This window comes from Centruroides vittatus, unplaced genomic scaffold (assembly GCF_030686945.1).
Source record: "Centruroides vittatus isolate TY-2023 unplaced genomic scaffold, ASM3068694v2 contig_911, whole genome shotgun sequence".
Classification (NCBI taxonomy): Eukaryota; Metazoa; Arthropoda; class Arachnida; order Scorpiones; family Buthidae; genus Centruroides; species Centruroides vittatus.
In genome coordinates, this window is record NW_027122600.1 from 983,758 (window position 1) to 996,780 (window position 13,023).

A 13,023-nucleotide genomic window follows, 5' to 3' on the forward strand; every position below is an offset into this window, starting at 1 on the left:
ATTGGCAGCTAAAAAATGAGCTTCACCAATTTAAGATCTGCTTATCGAATTATTAGATCTGAAAGAATTTTGAATGCAGAAAAAGATGATAACAAACACAAGAAAATAGAAGAACGTCTGTTAGGTTATTTTGATTTATTACCTATAGAAATGCAATTTAGAATATTTTCTTACCTTCCAGGTAATATTTATTTCCATCAAAAATATATGTATTTCATAAAAATTTGTTAAATATTAAAACATTTACACATATAAATTATTAGAGTAATAAAATTTATTTATTAAATAATTTAAAAAGTAATAAAATTTATATTCTCAATTACAGTACATTGTAATACAATTCATAAACAAATATTATAATTTTATAATCTGAATGTTTTATAAAGCTAAAATCAAGTTTAATTAGATAAAATATTAATGATTTATTTTGAGTGAATAAGTTCTTTTTGCTATTATAATAAATATTCTTTTTAAAAATGAAATTTTTGAAAATAAATTATATTAATTTAAATAATAATTAAAACAAAGTATGTAATATATTATTATTTTGTAAATAATATTAAGTATTCATCTAAAATTTGAAATCTAAATTTATGTTCACAATTTATATATTTGTTTTGGAAAATTAAAATTTTAAGGTTAAACTTTAATTTTCCAAGGTTTAACATATATGTACAGTAGAGAGTCGTTAATCGGAACCCCGGTAATCGGAATCGCCGGTAATCGGAACGATTTTCAGTCGGACTGTGTCGAGCTGAATCGAACGTTTTTGATACTAGATTTACTTCTAAAGTATAATTTTTGTGTTTTTATATTCTTCAATATATTTATTTTGTTTGTACAAAATGAAGAAATAATTTTTAACGATACGATAGCCTCGATTATTATTATAAAAATTTTCGTCAGGCTTAAAATCGACGAAAATTCAACACGAAGCGACACGCAACGGAGAAAAATTTGAACATCGGACAGGTTAATATATTTTTTCGTACATGATCGGTAATCGGAACAAATCCCTAATCTGAACAACCCCAGTCCCCAATTGATTCCGATTTTCGACTCTCTACTGTATTTAAATATTTCATTCATTCTTTACTATATTAATTAATAGCTGTAAAGAAATTTAGTTGAAAATACAATTATTTGTTATATATTTTATTTTTAAATATATAGCGGATGATCTTGGTATTTTAAGTATTTCTTCGAAAGCAATGAGAAATCAAATTGAAGTTTATAGAGACTCCTCTTACGGTTTAGAAAACCTTATATCAGCTGCAATTACAAAGAAACTTACCTTTCCAATCCCTGTTGCTTTGAAGAACGAAAGTGTGATGCATTTTCATAAATTAGGTACTCTTTTTTATTTAAATTAATTGACAAAATGCAAATGAAAAATTGTATTTTCTAATTATAAATAATTGATATATTTTGTAATGCCATTATAATTAGTTATAACTTTTATTGTCTATTTAGACTAGACCATTAAATATTTTAATTTTTTGTTAACAATTTTCAGAAATTAAACATTTTATATAATTCATGATACAATACTAAATATTTTATTCAAGAAACCTATAATAAAAAATATTTTCGCTTAGATACTCGATTTTAGATTCACTTAAATTGGAAACACAAACCAAATTCTGGAATTATTTAAAATATTTGTAACATTATTAATTTTACAGCCTAATATTAGGAAATATTACAATATTTTTGTAGAGAAAAATAATACATATATACTCATACACTCGAAATTTTTGGTGCAAAAACATTACATACATTATACCTCTTAATATAGAGTAAAACAGAGATTTGTAAATCACAGGCAGAAACTATATCTGCCCATTTCTCTTTTATGGGTCTGATAGGAAAGGGAAACAAAGAAAAAAATCTATTCATAGCAACAGCGTGAGGCGATTGTTTCAGGAGTTAAGTTGACTGTTAAAATTTTTTTATAGTTTTTTTTTTACGGTTAGCGTTATATTAGCGTTGTATAATAAAACACATATTTAGACTCAATTTTAATTTAAGATTATAACTATGATGTCATGTTTAACTCCAACGATCACAAATTCATGTAATTAAGATTTCATAATCCTACTTTGCACATGCCATTTTTATGAGAATTATCAAAACGTGGCGGAGTGGATAAAACCACTGAACACTGGTACTTGGTCATGGTTTTGCGTCTTGCCAAAGGTCTGGTCACGTGAAGTTTTCCGGGTTTTCTTCACATTAGTAACACTTAAATAGAGACCGATTTACCAAGTTTTTTCTCCTCGGAAGATCGCCCATGTGTCGCGTTGTCGTATAAACCAATCAAAACAAGAATACTTACTGCATTAATTGGCATCCTCCAATCCAATGCAGTGGGTAAACGTGTTTTGATAATAATTAGCACACCCTGTGTCAATCATTGTGTAGTCATATACAAAAAATAAAAAAACTAACAGTATAGTTGTGTAAGTTAACGAATGGACTGCTTATAAAAGCACATGCGATGATCCAGTTTACTATTGATAATTGTAATTTCTCTTTTTCAATAATCGAAAAGGGTTTAAAACCAATTTTCCTATAACTAAATTCTTTAGCTGAAATTGACTTGTCTAAAAAGGATTTCGAAATTGCTTAAATTTGGTACTTAAAATATTTAAGCTGTAGGAAAATTGATCTTGAACCGTTTCCAATTATTGAAGAAAAGGTATCACAATTAGTAAAGTGAATCATCACATGAGGAAAAAAGGCATTCCTCAGAAAAGTGCGACATACTTCGAAGTATCTAAGAATTTCTAAAAATCCCTTGTCTCAATTCTTTTAAGAACAATCTTCCAAGGGATAAATGACACAAATCTTTCGTCAAAAGAAACAAGAGCGTAACTAAGTGAACCTCGAAAGCTGTCACTAACTCAAGTGCAAGCATTAGGACTCGATTATAAACTCCATACCGTAACCGTAACCGTAACCGTAACCGTAACCGTATCCGTATAGTGTGTTTATAAACTCTGTATCATATTACGTAGTAGCCTTTTTATCAGAAGTCGAAAGCCGGAAGTAGCTGACGAGACCTGGACAGATCAGGAAAAGAGCAAAAATCATCGAAAAAGTGCGAAAAGCAAGCACAAATTGAAGACAGTCGAGGCAAAAAATCTCTTTAAGTAGCTCTATTATCCGTGAAAAGCATTTTTAAAATCATTTTACTACAATTACACTAGTCAAGATTAATTATGTTTAGTCAGTCATTCGATACTAATTTTTCAATAGCGAGGCTTCAACGCGAAAACGTGTACGTCGGACGTTCAGCGCCGCTTTCCTGTAAGCCTAGAAGTTTGGCAATGGCGTTTGGAAAGTCAGTGGAATCATGCTCGACATTCCAAACGCCATTGTCAAACTTCTAGGCTTACAGGAAAGCGGCGCTGAACGTCCGACATACACGTTTTCGCGTTGAAAACTTCGGCCTCAACCTCGCTAATGTTATGCACCATAATACTGTAATAATAGGCGAAGATAGGCGTTAAAGAGTATAAATAAAGAATGCATGGGGCGTTAAATAAACTGTTGCGGAACATTCAAAGAAAGGGTAAACACGAAAATTTCAACCTTTTTAGAATAAATGAGTACATGCGAGTTTTGATTATTATTGGGCTATTATCTTTCGATTATGAAATAAAATAATATTTTGTATTAAAACGTGTATTTATTTTCAAATTTACGAAAATATATTAGTTTTATTTTTTCTACTTCTAACCTTATCTTTTTAAGGAGTTTTAAGGAATTTGAAAGAGACTATCTCACATTTCTTTAATTTGAAATTTACACTTATTTTCATTTTAATATCTGTATTTATAATTGCATCAAAAATTTAGTATCCGTAGATGTTTTATGTATATAAATATATTTTACATATAGGGCTGCAATTTTTAAATTCTAGATTTACAAATTCCCACTGCCTGTCCATCTGTCTTTCCTTCCTTAATCTGGAGAACGGTGCTAGATAGATAAAAGTCAAGATATTAGTAGAAAGCTTAGGGCTAGGAGGCCCGATTAACTGTATGCAAATTTTCTGTCTATACCGAAAGTCACGTGAATTCAATTCAAAATTTTCCCCTGAATGGAGTTACACAGGCATGACTGGAATGACTAAGGAAAAGTATAAAGTACAGGGGCAAGACACTACTAATTTGAGATGGAGAATGTCTATTTTAAATTAAATAAATTAAGAATATGATTAAAAATTGCAGCCCGGCATTGTAACATTCTCACAATAAATAATTGCTCGTTTTGTTATAGGTCTATTAATGAAGAGGTTAACTTGCTTGTATCCAACGGAACAAAGAATTAAGATCAGTTTAGAATTTATAAATAAGGTAATATAGGCTAAATTACTAAAACTCAATCACAGAAACACAAAGCATTTTGTAAAGTCGTACACTTTACAAATAAATTATGAATTTATAAAGTTAATAAATATCTTAAAATATACTTTAAAATATGAACATACATACAAACAGTGGTGATATTCAGCGGGTTCGCACAGGTTCGGCCGAACCCGTTGGTAAAATTTTCAGTTTTCCGAACCTTGTTAAACACACGTAACATTTCTCAGTAGTTTTGTTTCTTTTAAAAAATATATTAAAATATACGTATTATACGTATTCCCTAGCGGGGAGAGGGACAGGATTAAGGCTTACTGTGAAGAACTCGGCTTCTATTTATTCTATTTTACATGCGGTTTTTTGCGTTTTTAATTGCGTTTTAATAGGTGACGTCAACAGAATATACACTAAAAAGGGATTTTTCGATATTCCCTAGCGGGGAGAGGGACAGGATTAAGGCTTACTGTGAAGAACTCGGCTTCTATTTATTCTATTTTACATGCGGTTTTTTGCGTTTTTAATTGCGTTTTAATAGGTGACGTCAACAGAATATACACTAAAAAGGGATTTTTCGATATTCCCTAGCGGGGAGAGGGACAGGATTAAGGCTTACTGTGAAGAACTCGGCTTCTATTATATTATTTTAGATGCGTTGTTGATTGCGTTTTAATAGGGTACGTCAAGAGAATGTACACTAAGAAGGGATTTTTTGAAATTCCCCCCACGGGGGAAATGTTGTACATTTATAATAGATACATTTTGAGCCACAACAACGTGTAGCCGGGTCAGCTAGTTAGATATAAAAATGTCACATATCTTGCCGAAATTTGACAATATTTTTTTTCTGATATTCACTTAAATGGCTTTGTGACTACGACCTTACATAAAACATCTATTTTGATGTTATTCAAAATAGAAAAAAAGAAATTGATTTCATATAAACAGATTCTATAATCTTAACTTCATTACTAAATAACAATAATAATAGATGCATCTATTGTTCCTAGTTCTTGAGAGAATATTTCAGTAATACAAGTATTTCTGGGAAAGATAGTGTCATTTCTCGACCCATTAAAATATTAACACGACCCATAGTTTAAGAAACGCTGTTCTATCATGCTAGTAGTTTTTATTTCTGTGGAACTTAAATAAGGCATAACTGATATTCGGAACATTTAGATGCTTTATTGGAGTTTAGGTATATAAATAATAATAAAATCCAGCAACGAATTTCGTAACTTTCCTGTCAATAAACTTAAAATTGTGAATGGCGCTTATCTGTATTATTATCTACCATAAAATTGGAAAAAGCGTAATTTTGAGGATAGAGATACGTTTTATTAGAAAAAATTGTAAATGCTAATAACGAATAAAATATCATTAAGTTCCACTCCATTGGACATATGGCACATGACCCTCCTCTATCTTCTCAATCCTTCGACCTTTAACTACCAAAATTTAGTAGCATCAATGTCCCTAATACACAAACCTCCTTGCAAATTTTCAGAAATTTTCAACATAAGGCACAGGAGTTATTAAACTTCGTGTTTACACTCTAACATCTATACATTATTTTGCTTCCTAAAGAGAAAAATTCCATTTTTATGTGAGTTTATTATTTTTATTATTATTTATGTACCGTAAACATTGGTAAATTCGTGATAAAATTAATTATTCTATAATTATCGGATATATACAGTATTTCATAAATGGACATGTTATCTATACTATTAAAGGGACAGTACAGTACTGTGCGAATTAATGTGAACACATCGTAATTAATACAATTTTGCTTTTTTCGCAGTTGGCAACGTGTTTATGTCAATGTAGCGGCCATTTTGTTTTAATGATCTGACAGTCAGTGAGTAATAAGACATACCAAGTTACAGACATGTTGCATTTTGTTATTTTTTTCGAATTATTGTGTTTTTGGTGAAGTTAAGCTGAACTGAGGCTTTATTAGCTGTTTTTTTTTTTGAAGATGGATATTACTTCCAAAAAACGCACTAAGATTGTTACTTTGAGTGAACACACATCAATGACTCAAAGAGTTATTGCCAAGGAGTGTGATGTGAGTTTAGGAGCTGTAAACAAGATTTTGAAGCAAAAAAGTGACACTGGGACGATTGAGGTAAACAGAAAAGGGAAATGTGGAAGGAAAAGAAAGACAACAGCAAGGGATGGATGAAGCTTTTTAATAAGGGAAAGTAAATTAAACCCTAGGATAACCAGTCAAAAACTTCAGCAAGACTTAGCACACGCTGGAGTTATTGTTCATGACTCCACTGTACGAAAACGACTTATAGAATGTGGAAGAAAAATGATTAGATCTCAAAAGAAACAGTTATTGACTGCTGCTATGTTGAAAAAACGATATGATTGGGCAAAAAAATATGTGAGCTGGACTATTGAAGATTGGAGGAAAGTGTTTTTTCAGACGAGAGCCATTTTTTGGTATAAGGACAGCGATCTTGTTACGTTAGAAAAAGTGACAACGAAAAACTTATGGCAGCTCATATTGATCAAACAGTTAAACATCCGTTACTACCACTACTGTCAATAAGTTGTTAATTGTTTTATTGTCTTGTATACGAAAACTCTCTTCCTGATTTTAAGTCAATCAAATTACAATGTTATTTGATTGTACTCGGAAGAATGTTTTCTTTAACGTTAAATTAACAACTAGTTTTGTTACATGTGATTAATTTTATATTTTAGTAGCAGTTTAACCGGCATGCCGGTAACCCCGGGGTTTCTGTCACGCCGGTCTTTATTTCATATTAAGATACATCATATTATTTAGGTTATATATATATATATATAATATACACATTAACATGTAATAAAATGAATTTTTAAAAATTTAAATAATTTTATTATAGTTTGAATATAATCGTCAGAATAAAATCCTTAATAGAACTCACTTTCTACAATGCTGTGGTAAGTTTATTCATACGATTATAGCTGGATGGGACGAAAGCGAATGCTGTTTTGTGAATTCTATTCTTGACAACGTTAGTGATATGATAAACATTCTAAAATATGTTTTAGCATCCTTTCCAGGTAATATAATAAAGAATTTAATAATAATAAACTAATTGTAACATAAATAAATGACATTCTATTAAAATATCCAAGATTTTGTAACGTTTTTTAGGTTCCAATCCAGAAAGGGAAATGTATGTTCGTAGGTATTATCGTTATATTTATTTAGATTATAGCTGGAATTCTACAGATCTTAATTTTTGGTTATCAAAAATATTAAAACCTTGGCCTCTTGAGCATCAAGCAAAACTATTATTTTTATTGTATGGCCCTGTATGTTCAGGTAAGTGTAGGCTATAATACTAACCTTACACTGGAATTGATAAATCTGTTTAACCGTTTTAAATTATATATTTCATTTTATCATAGATAAAATTCAATGGTTCGAATTGTTAGAGAATATTCCTGAAGGTTATTCTGAAGCTAGTAGGAAATTAACAGGTCTCGCTTACATCATACAACTAATGCAAGAATGGAATGAAAATCGTATTATTTCTATACTTGAAGAGATTACTCGTAATATTAGAAAGAAATTTTTTTTAATATATTAATGGAAATTCTAATTTGTTTTTATTTCGCGCATGAAATCTTTTATCATTACAGATACTCCAGAAATGTGGTTGCCTGAAAATATCGCAATTTTATTGTTAATTTGTGGAGATGCTGTAACGGAAATGTTTATGGGCAATAAATTACTAAATAGAAAAATGTCAGAACTTACATGTTTAGTAGTATATTTAGCTATGGTAAGAGAAATGTTATCATGTAAATTGTAAATATAATTATTTAATATATTTTGCGGTTTTTTAAGGCATGTAAGAGATGTGGCTATCACCAAACGTGGCTGGTTCAGGCAATAGATAAGGCTTGTCGTATGAGCAAAAATGAAAAGGATCGTCAGGAATTTATACAGATGATACCAGCAGCATTTGAAGAAATAATTACGGAAATTAAAGGTATAAGTAAGTAATCATTTTAAAAAGTTTTGTTATATTTTATTAAAGAAATAAGTTTATTAGTAGACGGAGGAAGCGAGTGGGACCTTGAAATAATTATTGAAGCACGAATATCATTTTTCTCCGTTATTATCAAGCGGGCTTTTTGCTAGTCGACTGCATTTATCTGCGAGTTTCTTTCAGAAATATAAAATATAAAATGGAATGTTATTTAAACTGTATTAAGTTCAGATGTCATATTTACGTATTTATGGTAATTGTTATTTCACATATAATTTGTTATGTTAATTTGTTTATATATAATTCTTATGTCTGAGTCACAGACTTGTTATAAACAAAGTAAATTTAAATTTTCATTATGTTTAAAGTTAATGTATTTGTACAGTATATTTTACAAATAAATAAATTCTATTTTTTTAATTTTTGCTACTCGATTATTATTTGTTAATTTAGACTATATAATATATAATAATGTATATAAATTATAAATAGATTTAATTGTTTCATAAAATATTGGATAGTTATATTGCAAATTATATTGCAGTTATAAAAGTTTAACTAACAGGAATCCACCGGAAGCGACGGTTTTTTATTCAATTAAAATACAACGAACTCATTTAAAATTTGGCATTATACACAAAAATCATCACTTATTTTTCGGGTCCGTTTGCAGATAGTTTGCGTCTAAAATGTCCTGGTATCACGAGGCTTCTTTCAATTTAACATCCCGATCACAGGGTGGTAATTTGCCATTCTCAAGACCGACCGACTTTAGCGGAGCTTGGATTAACGGCCAAGGTAGTGGGCAGCTTCCTCGTGGGAATCGCGTATAAAGCTCTTATCGTTAGACCTACCGACATTAGCAGCCGGATGGCCGAGCGGTCGAGGTAGCAGCCTACCGCTCTGGGGGACCCGGGATCGAATCCGAACGGGTCGAAAAATCCCCAGGAATTTTTCGGGGGGTGGTCCGTTCGGATATGTCGGGCCCCGTCCCTCACCACCCGGTCGCCCCATTGTGGGCCTGGCCGAACCCATAATGGGCCTACAAAAAGAGGCCCTCTTAGTGCCCACAGGGCGGAAAGAGTTAAAAAAAAAAAAAGACCTACCGACAGTGGTATGGGTTCAAGTTTATTCTTTTTGGTGGTAGGTGTGTCGAGAAATTCATCAACCGGCACTAAGTAACGAATTGGACGGTTAGAATCGTAGTTAGAATAAAAGTTCTCTAATTAGTCTCGGAAGAGAAGCGACCCAATTCTTGCACCCAGTGAAAACGGTAAGATCGGATATAATGTAATAATCTTAATCTTTGCTATCGTTACTTTTTGCCCGAGCAACGCCGGGCTCATCTTCTACTTAATATATAGATTATTGTTATTATTATTATGACCGGTTAACTTGAGATATTTCTCAAAGCTTGGTCTGTCATTATATTTATCATCCGTGACACGTGACGATTAAAATTGTTATAATGTGCAATAACTACAATAATGCTGTCACACTGTCAATAGGTTACAAAAAGACAATGCGACACGTGAGCGATCTCCCGGAAAGACTTTTGTAAAGCTTTCCCAAATTTAAGTTTAAATGCGAAGAAAAAACGCTAGGTGGTGTTGGTTCTACTCGTAATATTCGGACCGTGCTACGTATAGACATTGAAAAATTTTGTTTTTGAGTAATTTTTAATATAAATATACTAAATTATTTATTTATTTATTAAAATAATTATTAATAAGTTATATTTTGAAACATTGCAACAACTTATTTTTCTAAATGCATTTAAAATTGGTTGAAGTGCGGCGCTAGTGTTTGTTGATCTAATGTTTAGTTTTTTGTCTGTAAATGGCACAGTGGAAACATCGAACGAGTTCATTTAAGTTAATTAAATATCGTTTTATATTTTAAACCAAAGAATTGAATATCGTCCATTACTTTCTTTCGCCGTCTTGCTCGTTTGAATTAAGTCTTTTGCGATAAATTGAACATTTCAGGTAAATTTTTAAACTGACAGTTCTTATTTGCATTAAGAAGGATGCTTTTATATAATATTTAGTTCGTAAGAATCCAAGTTTTTTGATAAATAATGCAAATTTATTAATTACATTCGTATACCAAGCCAACAGCAACACGCGGTGAGACATTTCTGCATATTTTTACGACGACAGTGGATAATTTTCGTGAATTTAATATTAAATTATTATTAATAAACAACTCTCGTTAAAATTTACGCTTAGAAAGGTAGAAAACTGTAAAAACGCTAAGCTACTTTAGGTAAAGGAACATGTGTTATCTGCATCGGTGGCCGGCGCCATATTGGTTTGACGACTTCGTACCACGTTTTCTCCTTATACGTTATTAGCGAGGTTGAGGCCGAAGTTTTAAATGCGAAAACGTGTACGTCGGACGTTCAGCGCCGCTTTCCTGTAAGCCTAGAAGTTTGACAATGGCGTTTGGAAAGTCAGTACAATCATGCTCGACATTCCAAACGCCATTGCCAAACTTCTAGGCTTACAGGAAAGCGGCGCTGAACGTCCGACGTACACGTTTTCGCATTTAAAACTTCTGCCTCAACCTCGCTATTATAAACTTGTGTATTACTAGAAACAACAATAATGGAGAATTAATAAATGAAGATTTAAAAAGAATAGTTCAAACGACTTTTCTGTAAGTCGTTAATCATCACTTATAACTTTTTTTATTTTTATTTTTGAGTGACGATGTTTCGGCATTAAAAAAATTGTTAAAGCAATGAAAAATCTGGCACGTCTCAAATTTCGGAGGTTATCAATCTAATGGATTTAATGGCACTCCGATACTTTTGTTGTTTGTGCCATAAAACTGTGCCATTAAATGTGAAAACATTACTTAAAAGAAAGGGGGGGAATGTATGTATAAAGTGTTTGTAAATTATTACAGTAGAACAATTATTGTTCCAAATTGTTGAACAGAAAAAAGTGTTTTGTGCAGTTAAAAATGTAACAGATCATTGACTCGTGTAACGCTGATTACTTTTCAGTTAAGTGATGTAATTATAATTTTTATATCATCTTTCCGTTCTGAGTTGTGTAATTTGAAATTTCCTTACAGATAAGTATGGCTTTACATATATACATATAGAAAAATTAATCACTTACTATATAAATTTTGTTTTTTTAATTAATTTATCAGGTTAAGTGTCCAATCACGCAAAGCTTATTAAACTTGAAATTCTTGTTATATTACGAAAAGTTATAAAATAAATGCATATATTTATAAGAGATTTAATTAAACTATATATAAAATAAGCACCCGCTCACTTACGCCTGTTTTTCTGTGTATACGTATTGTAATTTGTAAATAAATTATTCAACTTGAAATTCTCCGCATGAGAAAGTGTAGATTTAATTGACCAGATAAATCATTTTTCTTTTGTATACTTCTAGAAAAAACATCCATCGATTTATTTATACTGAATTTTTCATGTTTACATCAAGATAATGCTTTCATTTACGGAATGAACCTTAATAATAGATATTGTAGGCGTAGGTGTTGGCGTTATACACAAGTTTACACGTGTTAATGAACTGTTCGGTAGAATATATCCGTCTAAATAATCGAAATAGAAAAGCGTGACTTCCTATCCTTGGTAATTTATTCATCAGGTTCGAACAATTTGGTGAAATGCTACGCTAAAATTCCTTCTCTGTGCCATTTATTGCCACCCAAACTGCCCTAGATTAAATACTAGCCGAGTCGAGTCTGATGAAATAATTTTTACGGCGGTCGTTAAAAGGTTCAACTACAGAATGGCAGGAAACAATTGAATAAACTGGAACGGAACACTTTTAAGAAGCCCTTTATTATTGAAAAATTGTATTTATTCTTGTATCCGCTGTACTGTACAGTTGGTTTTGCTACGTTCATTTGTTTCTTGTTTATCTAATTTATTTATTTTTGGATGTCGGTTATGCCAGATTTAAGACTAATTATCATACGACGAAAAGTTCTACGATCCCGATTTAAAGTGAGAGACATTTCGCGCTCAATAAAATATGGCGCCGGAAAGACGATGCGTAGAATCGAGCCTTTGTCAAAATCGGGTTATTTTCTTTCGCGTTACGTGGAATGTTAATATAAATTGTTACTAATTTTATAATTTAAAATAAGTATATTTAATGGAACAATTAAATTGATTGATTTTATTTTTTTTTTTTGCTTGAAGCTAACAATTACGTGATACTGGTAATACAAGGATCGATTTTTATCGATCGTAAAAAAAATGATCTGCTTGGAAAATCAGTCCATTCCAAGATTTCGCTTTATAATGGAGAATCAGGCATCGACGACGACGAATTTGGTTTATTAATTAATTAATAATGTCGGAAAACCTTTTCCGTTTCCGCACGTTCTCCAAAAATCACGTGCAGAACAATAGTCAATAAACAGACGTGACGTAATTACTGTAATATAGTCTGAACGTTGCTTACGAGATAAGAAAGCAACGGTCTGAGCTGTCTTAGAGCATAAATCACGTAAGATGGAGCGATTATTTGCGCTTTTCGCACTTTTTCTGTTCGTTATTTCTACGTTTTTCAGTAGAATTCTTGCAGTAATTTACTTAGATATAACCAGTCTCAAATGTGGAGTCCATTTCCTCCTAAAGCCATAGAAAT

General features: G+C 31.3%; 2 protein-coding genes across 3 annotated transcripts in view; both read left to right on the top strand.

The window, feature by feature from the left end:
* Edc3 (Enhancer of mRNA-decapping protein 3) overlaps positions 1-13,023 on the top strand; it is a 23,397-nt gene continuing 10,374 nt past the window's right edge. Inside the window, exons 1-2 of one of the 2 annotated variants that reach the window (XM_067281137.1) lie at positions 1-181; positions 1,174-1,350. In XM_067281137.1, coding sequence (XP_067137238.1) covers positions 16-181; positions 1,174-1,350 — 343 coding nt within the window. In that variant the 5' untranslated portion in view covers positions 1-15. Of the gene's footprint in view, positions 182-1,173; positions 1,351-10,177; positions 10,363-13,023 lie in introns of those variants that run through there. The other variant, XM_067281138.1, reaches the window with a different exon arrangement.
* Positions 7,453-8,618, top strand: LOC136984239 (F-box only protein 47-like). The gene is made up of 5 exons (XM_067281144.1): positions 7,453-7,701; positions 7,788-7,934; positions 8,022-8,164; positions 8,230-8,374; positions 8,441-8,618. Exons 1-5 carry the CDS (start codon positions 7,551-7,553, stop codon positions 8,524-8,526), a joined length of 672 nt encoding a protein of 223 aa, XP_067137245.1. The 5' UTR covers positions 7,453-7,550; the 3' UTR covers positions 8,527-8,618.

What these genes read in the sequence shown, in the direction of transcription:
- LOC136984239 (XM_067281144.1), top strand. Translation starts at nt 7,551, where the DNA reads ATGTATGTTCGTAGGTATTATCGTTATATTTATTTAGATTATAGCTGG. An exon ending in GTATGGCCCTGTATGTTCAG is followed by an intron (nt 7,702 to 7,787) that starts GTAAGTGTAGGC and finishes ATTTTATCATAG; the next exon opens with ATAAAATTCAATGGTTCGAA. An exon ending in TATACTTGAAGAGATTACTC is followed by an intron (nt 7,935 to 8,021) that starts GTAATATTAGAA and finishes TTATCATTACAG; the next exon opens with ATACTCCAGAAATGTGGTTG.